This window comes from Linepithema humile, chromosome 6 (assembly GCF_040581485.1).
Source record: "Linepithema humile isolate Giens D197 chromosome 6, Lhum_UNIL_v1.0, whole genome shotgun sequence".
In the NCBI taxonomy this organism is placed as follows: Eukaryota; Metazoa; Arthropoda; class Insecta; order Hymenoptera; family Formicidae; genus Linepithema; species Linepithema humile.
In genome coordinates this window covers 24674441-24687646 of record NC_090133.1, presented here as the reverse complement: position 1 = coordinate 24687646, position 13206 = coordinate 24674441, and the positions used below count along the sequence as shown (strand labels likewise).

The 13206-nt window shown below is 28.4% G+C and overlaps 1 protein-coding gene across 2 annotated transcripts; it reads left to right on the top strand.

Moving 5' to 3' along the window:
• Nucleotides 1–2814: 2814 nt before the first annotated feature.
• Nucleotides 2815–10429, top strand: LOC105676933 (cytochrome P450 4C1-like). 2 transcript variants are annotated; one of them, XM_067357535.1, is made up of 8 exons: nt 2815–6048; nt 6216–6666; nt 6831–6930; nt 7185–7291; nt 8095–8163; nt 8481–8649; nt 9865–10044; nt 10119–10429. In XM_067357535.1, the coding sequence occupies exons 2-8, from the start codon at nt 6520–6522 to the stop codon at nt 10289–10291; spliced, it is 945 nt and encodes a 314-aa protein (XP_067213636.1). In that variant the 5' UTR covers nt 2815–6048; nt 6216–6519; the 3' UTR covers nt 10292–10429. The 2 variants fall into 2 exon arrangements, with proteins under 2 accessions (XP_067213636.1, XP_067213635.1); XM_067357534.1 differs by lacking the exon at nt 2815–6048 and having other exon boundaries at nt 6103–6666.
• The last annotated feature ends 2777 nt before the right edge of the window (nt 10430–13206 follow it).

Sequence of the window (13206 nt, the reverse complement as noted above, 5' to 3'; positions counted from 1 at the left end):
TATTATACACATATAAAATAAATTAATTACATTATAAAATATATCAATTAATAATTAATATAAAATATTTTATTTATTAAATAAAATATTAAAACAATCTAAAAAAATTAATTACCAAGACCTCAACGTCCATTGAAGCATCCAAAATATTAAAATCATCTAATATAGATATCGGTAATGTAAGTTCAATAATCTGTTTTAAAGCAGAAACTGGATTCATTTCATCTTGATAATAACGATGATGATGATATAGTCTTTAGTTTCTTTAAATCTTGATATTTTTTGGTGTAAAATTACTTCTTTTTCAGCATTTTCTATTCAATGTTTACCACTGGATATAGCTGTAATTATGAGTTATGAAATTGATATAATTGCAATTAAAAAATTATTTTCCATAATACAAAAAAAGAGAGAATTTGACAACTAGTAAAAATGATAAATAACAGAATTATCACTCACAATAACTGTTATTACTCCGTTTCTCGGCCAATTATTCAAGGTTCTCCTTTTTCGTAAAGAAATATAATTCTTTTTTACTAAGTTTATCCGTTTTGTTAATAATGCAATGGACTAGAATATAGTTTCACTTTCTGTCACATTAAAATATACAACGGTTATACTCTTTGACATTGCCTCCTATGATGTATACTAAGTATTCGATGTTCTTCTTTTGCCAATTTTAGTGCTAAAAAATTTACCGGCATTGTACCATTTCGGTACTGGCATTCAACGCTCTTCTTTTGCCAATTCCAGTACGGGCACAGTACCTTGAATTTACCGGCAGTATACCGTTTCGGTACTGTAATTTGACATTTCTTTTACTAATTTTTGTACAGGTATAGTACAAAAAAAACTACCGGCAATGTACCATTTCGGTACTGGCATTCAACGCTCTCCTTTTGCCAATTCCAGTACGGGCACAGTACCTTGAATTTACCGGCAGTATACCGTCTCAGTACTTGACATTTGACATTTTCTTTTACTAATTTTTGTACAGATACAGTACCGTAAATTTACCGGCAGTATACCATTTCAGTACCATTATTCAATACTGATTTAGATAATGGGTTAGTACTAAACCATTGTTATTTTAATACTGGTTTTGTACTATGCCAGTACCGAAACGTAAAACTCGTTTTTCGGTACTGGATCTGTAATAATAGCAATTGCTATTTGGACTAATGATAAATACATAATATTGAGGTATTAAATACATTACATCGTAAAAGCTTTAATTTTTTTATTTTAGATAAATTTTTACAAAATATATGTTTTGAATAATTTATTAAGTTGTGTCGCGCTTCGAAGAATGTTATTTATATTCAATTATGAGATTATTTTAAGATTTATTTGTTGTAATGAAATATTTTCTTATAGAGAATATAGTAACACAATGCAACTTGTTAATATCTTTTTTTAATATATTATACATATTTAATATTATGTACAATTTTTATATTTAATTTATAAGGACAGTGCATGAAGTTAATTGTGAATGGGAATGTATTATAATATTGTTGTAAAGGTCTCGAAAATAGAGTCCACTTGTGCAATATTTCTCAAATGGCGGTTCTAGAAGACGCTGTGCGCAATAGAAGCATATATTTTTAATAATCTGTAAGTTCATCATTAAGTTCAAAATAATACAAAAAAATTGGAAGAAAAGCAAAACGAGGAGAAAAAAAGCTTTGGAGTCCCATCTGGCTCGCAGCAATAGGCAGCGGTAGGCAGCGCTACAGCACTTCTCGGTGCTCGACTGCTACCCGGTTCTCCGGAGAGGAGAGGCCGGCCGTAAGTCTACCAACTTCTGAACTGTGCTCATAGCATGCTTTGCAGGAAAATATATTAATCAAGACATACGCAATTGGTTCTACTATAGATTTTTTTATACCATTTTTGCATGAATTATATTGCGCAAAGCGTTATCGAGTAGTGCCAAGTTAGCGAGACACAAGTCTCGCCTATTACTGTTGCACAAATAGACTCTACTTGGTGAGACCTCGTCAACGATACATAATACATATCCATTCGATTAATACTTTGTGCTTTGTTAGATATCTCTATGAATATGTAACTATTATCTAATGTTGCATACACCTTTTATGTAACTTAGTAAACGTTACATTCAATATGTGTTCAGATAATGTTTTTTTATTTAATGTATCATTTGCTACGCCTATATAGGATCTGTCTTACATTGCCGTCAAACAGAAACTTGATAGCAGACAGCTATATTATGATCAGCTAAAGTGTACGAAATTTATCAATTCCCGGCTTAGCTACTCGCGCCCTGATATTTTTTCTCTCTTTCTTTCTTTCCAATAATTCCTATACGTACATTAAGTTTCTCGATATATGAGAACAATGTACTTTAAATTTCATACTTTTTAGGTATGTCGATCTGAGATCGGTGTACAATCTAACTGTCTCATGTAGACTAATTTATTAATTTCTTTAAGAAAAATTAAAAATTTAGCACTAACATCCTGCAACGGCTCTTATCTCGCCATTTCATTATATTTCTCGTTTAAATATACCATTTATGTAATTTATTAAATGTATTTTTTTACGTTAACTTTTTTGATACGAGCGTTGACTATAATCGACAACCACCAACTGCAACAAATAGAAAATTTTATACAAATCAATAATACATTATAAGAAGACACGTATTACACAAAAATATCCGCGTAGCAATAAATCCTCTCTCATCAAGTTGCTCTTGGCTGTCAGATAAACACTACGTGGTGCATGTCCACCGTGCCAAAAGGGTTAAAAAATTACTAAATTATTTACCTTTTTCAAGTATAATATAACATAATAAGTATTATATAACGTTTTTAAATATTATATAACGTATTGACATTTAGGAGCAATTAAGGAACCCACAAAAGAGATAAAAGGAAAATTAAGAAAACTGTAGTTTGTTCAACAAAAAATGATTATTATTTCACTGCTCTTATGCATCTTTCTCATTTTACTGTGCCATTACCTTATTCATCATGGAAGATTTTGGCAACTTATCGATCAAATACCAGGACCACCGCCGCTCATATTACTCGGCAATACTCTTTTATGGTGCACCGGTTCATTAGGCAAGTAGAATTATGTACATTTGCAGATTAATGAATAGCATATAAATATTATGTAAAAAATGTTTCTTAGTAAGACACAAAGATATGAACAGTAAAGATGATTTGATTGCACAACATTTTATCGATAACATATAAATATAACGATAATCGTAAAATTATCAACTGTAATAATATATATATTTAAAAGCTATAATATTTAATTAGATTTATTTTTATTTTTTATGCAATAATATTTATTATTTTTGATCATTGTATATTTTTATTTTCAATTCTCACACTTAAATATAAAAAATTATGACGCAAAAATTCAGAATAATGATATTGTATTATATTATGATCAATGATACTTGTATCAGAAGTTATACAGAGATAAAAAGGGGATAACACTTATTCTATAGTTAATCAGTAGCGCACATGTATAGAAATAATTGATTGTAGCTCTTTAATAATTACGTAAATTTAAGGAAATTATTTACCATTTTCTTAAATTTGAATTTCCAGAAGAGCAATTGAAGACTCTGGAAAAATACGTTAATATTTATTATCCTATTGCTAAAATATGGTCTATTCATATTGCAATTGTTATGGCTGGTCATCCTGATGATGTAGAGGTAAAAGAAATATTTAAAGATAAGCAATCTTTATTATTATATTAAAATTTTATTAAAAATATTATTTACTTCTAATCGTTTATTTCTTTAATATTTAATAATTATATATTAGTGTTTGTTCGAACAATATAAGAATAGAAAAGTATTAAGTTATCCATACATATATGTATATGTAAATATATACATACATACACACACGCACGCACGCACGCACGCATGCACGCACGCGCACACACCAAATTCATTATAAATAAGGAATCAAGAAAAATCGCCAATTTTTATTGTATCCTGAAAAAAATCACTTAGCGATTCATCCGCTCAAATTAAAGATCCCGTAACCAAAATAACAGCCTAGTAACAGAAATTCTCTACAAATTTTTTTACGTTAGGTGTAACGTAGCAAAATCGTATATTAAAAATTTTATGTGAATTTTAATGAATCAAACTTTATCATTATACTGTTTTATAAAAAAAAAAGGATAATTAAAAATCGCAAGAGGTGTACGAAAAAAGAAGTTTCAAGTTTCAAAATGTTTTTCTTGAAATTAAAATACAACGATTTTTCGCAGAGTTACAATACTTTGCTTTACAATTTTCACCATAAAATAATTTCAGAAATGTGCAATTAGTACAGTTCATTTCGTATCGAATGTTGAAAGATATATAAAGAGTGTCCCACAGAAAGTGGGATATCCAAAACTAATTAACTGTCATTTTTAAATGCATATAAGAAACAAAAAAAATAAAATATTTTGTAACAGAGGACACTTTGCAGTTTTATTTACATATAAATCAAATATTTGTTATATATAAACTAAAAACAATATTTTTATCATTAAATACACGTTTATAAAAAATAACAAATATCATTAATCACATTTTTGAAGTGCGCGCCGACAGAATTACAATAAAACTCATGTCGCTTTTAGAAACTATAACTGTAACTCATGTTACATAAAAGATTCCAAAAGCGACTTAATTTTTGTTATAATTCATTTCAGAAACATATACTATAAAAATGAGCAAAATATGACATTTTTTAATAAATGTTTATTTAATTTATAAAAATATTTCCGATCGTCTTTAGTTTATATGTAAATAAAATTACAAAATATCTTCTATTGGAAGATATTTTACTTTTCTTGAATGTGCATTTATAATTTTTTTCCCTATGTGCCTATTTTTCCCTATTTATAATTCGCAATAATGTGCAATAATAATTTAATAGTTTCAGCAACTTCCCATGGAACACCTCGTATATAGGATACAGGTTTGGTGGGAAACGTGATTAACGCCAGAACTTTTATAAAAAATTAATATGCGAGGAAAAGCTAATTTTAGGAAAACGTAAAAAATATATTTAAAATAAATTGAACAAATAAAAATCGATTATTATTATATTAAATTTTTATAAATGATAAATAATACCGATTTTTATAATTTGTATTTTTATAATTTGTATTTACAGCTTAATACAAATAAGAATTCTTCAAAGAAAAATTAACGTTTGTTAAAACATTCTCTTAGACATAACTGTGTAATAACAATTATACTGTAGCAGGTTAACACACAAATTACATTCCATTTTTGCAATTTTCAATTAAAATATTATTATTTATTACTATTATATATAATCCTTTATATGGTTGTAGACAATATTAAGCAACCCGAAAGAGCATATTGGAAAAGGGTTTATATACACAATGATGCAGCCTTGGTTGGGAACTGGCCTACTTATTAGTGATGGTAACATAATGAATTTAACATAATTCTTATTTCTAATATGTAGAATATTTCGAATCGGAAATGTATAAAAACGGTATCCTTTATTTTTTTATGTTTATATAAATTCTGTATTATGTTAAATTATGTTTATATAATTCTGTACTCTAAATTCTGTATTAAAGTACACATAATTATAAAAAATTAAAAAATAATCTCAACGCAAGACTAATTATTGTCATAATTATATAATATACTTTGTCATATAAATCGAATAATATGGAAGAAAAGTAATTTTTTAGTCAAACTTAGTAAAATATTTTACTTCAAATATAAATTTTAATTACTAAATTTGTAAGGCAAGTATTGAATCCAATATAGTAATTTCAAGTGTTATTGCGATAAAAAAGGATGTTATCTTATTTCTATTACAGGAACAAAATGGCATGAAAGAAGAAAGATGCTAACACCAGCATTTCATTTTAATATTTTGAAACAATTTGTTAATATTTTGATCGAGGAGGGTAATCATATGTCACAATGCTTGAAAGACAATAAAGAATTGATTGTTAATGATTTACTTTCTTTTATTAGTCATCATACGTTGAATACAATATGTGGTACGTCAGTATATATTTACAAAAAATCGTTTCTGCAAAATTATTTCGACATAATCAAAAAATTATCTTAAATTATATAATACGAATCATTAAACAAATATATTATATAACTTATTACGATTGAAATAAAAATCATAATAAATATTTATATAACTTTAACAATTTAGAAACCGCTATGGGAATTTCTATGAAAGATATGGGCGAATTTCAGCAACAGTATCGCGAAGCAGTTCATGAAACCAATCAAATAATCGTCGCTAGGTAAGTATGCAATGCAACTTAACAAAATGTATAACTATTTGCAACAACACATTTAAAGATATTCGTCATTTTAAGAGGATGTTTGAATATAAATATAATAGTTATATATGTAATATTTATATATAATATAAAGTTTTGATTAATGTTTTATAAAAATATTATCGTGTAACTTAAAGAATCATTTAAACTCACACACAGACTTTAAATGTAATGCTATTGTTCCCTTATATAACGTTATATAATTGTGGACACAGATTAGCAAGACCCTGGCTTTATCCTGATGTGATATTTGCACTTTCGTCACTGGGTAGAAGGCAGGCTAAGAATTTAAAAATATTGCATGGATTCACCGAGAAAGTGAGTGAGAATCGTGCGTTATTAATATTTTACAGAATTTTTGTGTAAATATAGTCATAATAATACTTTAGTAAAATTAAAACAATCTAATTCGTATGTCAGCAGTACATTTAGCAGTACGACAGTATAAATGATAATCAGAATTTCTATTATTTTTTTTTTAGATTATTGCGGAAAGAAAACAATTTCATAAAAGCACAGACGGACAATATTTGAAGCAATTTCACAATGATTCAGTAAACGACGATGAAGATATAATAGGAGGTATGACCTTACACACATATGTATATAAAAGTATAAATATGTGTACTTGTATGCGTACATATGTGCGCTGCGTGTTACAGGATGTGTAAGTTTTCTTACCATAATCGCGCGCGCGTGTGTGTGTTGGATTAATCCGAAAATTTTCCTTTAGATTTTGCACATAGAATTTTGTCAAAAATTCGAAGAAAATTTCTGTTCAATTCAATAAATTAAATACAACATATATTAAACTAAAGTAGTGTAATCTTTTTCAGCAAGAAGAAAGCGATTAGCTTTGTTGGATCTTTTGATAGCGGCGTCCTATAACAATAAGATGAGTGATTTGGACATCAGAGAAGAAGTTGATACCTTCATGTTTGAGGTAAATATCTGAAATCATTTACATATACAGTCCACTCTGGTATTAGGGTTAGTAACGAATCTGTAAGGGTAAATAATTTACCAAAAATGTGTGTCCTTACTGCTCCAGTATACTTAAGTAACGGAAGAGAATTGAGATTATACTCTTGCATTGGAGCCGGCTTAAATACTTATTTATACATCGATTTGGTTGTATCGTGACACATGTGTGAAATACACTTCTACATTCTCGTCATACGTATACATCTTTAAGTAAAACCTAGTGAAGCCTGACGTAGTTGCAATGCAATTGTTGATTTATGCGAGATTCACCAAATATTTTTTTTATGATGACATGGTGGGAAAACAAAAAATTCAACAAAGACAAGCCCAGCTTCAATGCCAGATTAGACTGTATTAAGTAATAATATAACAAATATATGTGTAACAATGAAAATTCTAAATATGTTGTCAAATTACTTCAGACAAAAACAAATTATTTTATATAAGAATGCTTATTTATATATGACTTATTAAATAAAATAATCATTCCTACTTTAATTTTTGTACAAATATGATAGAATAAACAACGATGATATTTTTCTGAATGATAATTGTCAATAAGATTGATATAGAATTGTTCATTTTTTGAAATATTTGTTCGATATGGACGCAATATATTCAAAAATTATATGAAAAGAAGGACTTTAAAAAGTTAACAATATTAAAAATATTTTAATTTGCGTTTTATTTGGTAAGTCTTTTTATAAATGTCGTCTGTACATAACGCACAGAAATAAACAACATATCTTCTTTGCATAACAGGGTCACGATACAGTAGCAATGTCTATATGCTTCACGATATTATTATTGGCTGAGCATAAGAATATTCAGGTATATTATACATAAATGATATATTTTTAAACACACACAATAAATACTTTATTAACAGTATTGACTAAATATTTAATCAATATTATTTGTGTTTTCTGATAATATTTAAAAAATCGTTAAGATTATTAGTGTAATAAATAAATATGCAAAAGTATTCTGCTTTAATTTGTAATAAAATAAGATTGTTATGTGTTTAAATACATCAAATTAAATATAAAAAGATATATGTTTTTTTTATACTATGTGTGTGTCGCATATATAATTTAATGACAAATGCAAATCAAATAAAACATGTAAAAATTTGTTAAATAATGTAGGATCGTGTCAGAAGAGAAGTTAATGCAGTGATGCTAGAGAACAATGGAAAACTTACTATGACAGCATTAAACAATATGCCATACTTGGAAAGATGTTTGAAAGAATCGTTGAGACTGTATCCTAGCGTTCCTAACATAGTGCGAGTTGCGTCTGAAGATGTAAAGATACGTGAGTAATTAATAAAAAATATTTTTGATATCCTGGATGATCCACATAATTATGTACATTTGGAAAATGTTATTTCTTTACATCTCGGCAACTATGCAATCGATTTTAAAAGTATAAACTTTGAATTGTATAGGTCTGAATGATCTTTCAATTAGAAAGGAAGTTAGTCTCCCAATCCCGGTTGCAGGGATGGGGGTAAACATTAAAATTTTAAATAGAAATTTTTAACTGGAATTACATTTCCAGATTCTATGAAAGAAAAGAAGTTGTTATTGAAAACATTTTTTTGTCAGATAATTCTTTGAAAAAATATGACGGATTAAAGTTTTGGTTCAAGTAACTACTTGAAACGCTTGGGAATAGTTATAATGAAATCAAAATCAACACTCCATTCTGACTTATTTTATTTATTAAATGTTAAAAATGTTCATTATGGACTTGTAAACATTTATTTTTTTGAATTAGTAAAGTATTTTTAATATTTAATAGCATTTCAAGAAGATAAGCGACGCATGCGCTAAGTAGTTTGGTGACTCTCGAAATGCTATCAAATATTAAAAATACTTTATTAACTCGGATAAATATATATTTACAAGTCTGTGGTGAATATTTTGAACATTCAATAAATTAATAAGTCATAGTAAAATGTCGTGATTTTGATTTTTTATGATTATTCCTGATCGCTTTTAATAACTATGAGCCAAAATTTTTAATCGTTATATTTTTTCGAAGAAATATCTAACAAAAATATTTTGGATAAAACTGAGTTATTTTTTTTTATAGAATTTGAAAATGTAATTTTGTATAAGAATTTCCATGAAAAATTTTAATATTATCCCCTATCCCTGCAACCTTGGATTGGGAGATTAACTTCCATTTCAGTTTAAAGACCAGTCTCATTCAGTTCAAGATTAAACTTTTGAAATCAAATTGCATCATTTCCGAGATCGAGTCATAAAGAATTATGTGGATCACCCTGTATATTTTTATAAATCTTTAAAAGAAGATATGCTCATATTGATAAATCAGCTAGTTTGTGATTTCATATTGAATTGTTTCCAACGTAAATATTATTTTAAGGAATTAGTAATTTATTGTATGAAAAAAAAACTTTTATTTAAAACAATAATTTATATAGAAATGTTTATTTTACAAACTAAACATCTCTTTGTAATTTATTCTAATAAATTGCACTTTGTTTCATGATTCTTTCAGAATCATATATTGTGCCTTCTGGAACATTATTATATGTTCCTATTAAAACCATTCACAGACATCCCGATTTATGGCCAAATCCAGACGTGTTTGATCCAGACAGATTTTTACCAGAAAATTGTCAAAATCGTCATCCTTTTTCTTATTTACCTTTTAGCGCAGGATCACGAAATTGTATAGGTAATATTTGAAATATTAATTTCTTAATATGTAAACGAGTTCTAATGTTTTTAGAAATGTTTGAATGTTAATAGGTCAGCGATTTGCCATGTTCGAGTTAAAGGCTACAATAGCTCCTTTGGTGCATAACTTTTACTTGGAACCTGTTGATTATTTGAAAGATTTTCGATTCCGGTTAGATTTATTAACTCGAGTTGTACATCCAATTCGTGCAAAATTTATTCCAATCGAAAATGCAGCCATTTAAAACTAATTAAAATTTTAAAAAAGTAAACAAATAATTTGTTACATCATTAAAAGAATTATTAACTCAGTTGTCATATGTGTTATAAACATTTGTGGTTATGGATAATATGAATATTTTATTATATATTTTATTTAGTACAATATGTTACTTGCTTCTTCACTTCAATTAGTGCTTGAAAACACTTCTTTATTTGATAAGATATATTTATTATAACTAGGGCGCGGATGTTCGTGCACGATCCCGTGTCGCGCGCAGAGAACCGCTGCGTGCGAGTGAGATAGATGTATTGAATTCGGATGAATTGACAATCGGGTCTTCTCGAGAAATGCTACCTTAGCGAATACTCGACTCACTCGCACGCAGCGGTTCTCTGCGCGCGACACAGGATCGTGCACAAACATCCGCGCCCTAATTATAACGTACTTATTATAAATTCAAATCAATAATAAATGTATGGTTAATCCACGCTGAATGATATCTGTGTCTGTTTGAACCCAAATATAAAAAATTAGCGTCCTTCAACACTTGATGACGCGCGTTAGAGCAATAATGAGTAGAGCACTAAATATGTAGGTATTCTCACGTCTGCGCCATTTTCGCTCCATTCCCCCACTCCTTGCCCTCTCGCCTAATTACCATAAACTTCTTAGCTTAGCGAGGGCGAGCTAAGAAGCTAAAAGGGCGAGAGGGCAAGGAGTGGTGGAATGGAGCGAAAATGGCGCAGACACGAAAATACTCACGTTTATAGTGCCTTATATTGAGAAGAGCGTAACTATAATGTAAAAACCACTTTTTTGTATATTGTAAAGAAATGAAATAAATGTTATATTTTGATAGGTTTTTATTTTTGTTATTTGCTTTTAAGGCCTCTTTCCAGCGTTGCTCCGATGATTCGCGTTAGACATGTCATTGAGCGATTGTCATCGAGACGATTGCGTTTGACAATTTGTACGTCTGACACTGTTTAACAGCTTGTAACCTTTATTATTATACACAGAGAAGTGTTTTGAAAAAAATAAAAATGTAAATTATTATAACGAAAAAAAATGACACGTGCATTGCATGCGCTTGTGTGGCTTAATATAAATAAAAACTTCATCATAAGTAACTATCGATGATAAAAACGATGATAAAACGTTTTACATAACAGATAGATCTAAAGTACACGTGTTATCTAAACGCATAAGAGATTTTTTTCGTACTAATTGTAAATTGTTATTTATGCCGTCATTGCAAAAATATGATAATAGTGCTATATAAAACTGCTGTATGATAATGCAGATCAAAATCATTTGTTTGAGGGTCAAGAAATTTTCATCTAGTGTTCAAAGATTTACAAGATTTTGTTTTATAAATAAGACATAATAATTAAAGCGGAAATTTCTACAAACGTGTTAAGAATATATTTCTTTATATTTTTTGAACGATGTCTAGATCTAGTCAAATCCAGAAAAAGACACTTACTTGACTATTCAGCACTTTACGACAAGCGTTACTTGTTTGGAGCGATAAATAGGTGAGTGTATCTCGAAACGTATCTTACAATTAGTATATCTCGAAAGTGTTTCTTCTAACAGAGTTTATTGTAATTTTTGAAAGAAATATTAAAATGTTTAAAAGCTATTTTATCTCATTAAAATAAATGTCATTTTTAAATAATATTTCTATCGTTTATTTATGCCAGAACTAATCTTAGGAGTAAAAAATTAGTCATCCTAATAGTAAAAAAACTTATTTTAAAATATTGATACAAGTGAAAACAGTATCAGTCCGAATTTACTCATGTGTCGTATTCTGTGCGATTACCGAATTCATCAGTATTGTGAGAGTTAGTAAAATAAGCTAGTACATTGCTATTTGTACTAATAATAAATACATAATATTGTAACATTACATACATTACATTGTAAAAGCTTCAATTTTTTTATTTTAGATAAATTTTTGCAAGATATATGTTTTGAATAATTTATTAAGTTATGTCGCGCTTCAAAGAATGTTATTTATACATATACAATTATGAGATTATTTTAAGATTTATTTGTTGTAATGAAATCTTTTCTTACAGAGAATATAGTAACACAATGCAACTTGTTAATATTTTTTTTTAATATACATATTTATAATTATGTACAACTTTTATATTGAATTTGTAAGAACAGTGCATAAAGTGTTAATTGTGAATGGGAATGTATTATAATGTTGTTCTAAAAATTTCGAGAATATAGTCCACTTGTGCAATATTTCTTAAATAGCGGTTCTAGAGGACGCTGTGCGCAATAGAAGTTGTATATATTCTCAATAATCTAGTTTATTATTAAGTTCAAAATGATACGAAAAAATTGGAAGAAAAACAAAACGGAGAAGAAAAAAGATTTGGTGTTCCATCTGGCTCGCAGCAATAGGCAGCGGTAGGCAGCGCTACAGCACTTCTCGGCGTTCAACTGCTCGGTTCTCCGGAGAGGAGAGGCCGGCCGTAAGTATACCAACTTCTGAACTGTGCTAATAGCATGCATTACAGGAAAATATATTAATCAAAACATACGCAATTGGTTTTACTAGAGATTTTTTTATACTATTTTTGCATGACTTATATTGCGCACAGCGTTCACGAGAAGTGCCAAGTCAGCGAGACACAAGTCTCGCCAATCACTGTCGCACAAATGGACTCTACTTGGTGAAATCTTTCCAACGATACATAATACATATCCATTCGATTAATACTTCGTGCTTTTTTCTTGTTAGAAATATTCATGGGTATGTAAATATATCTAATTTTGCATATACTTTTTATGTAACTTAATAAACGTTATATTGGATATATGTTCAGAATATGTTTTTTTATTGAATGTACCAAATGCTACGTATATATGATCTGTCTTGTATTGACGTGAAAGAGAAACTTGATAGCAGTGACA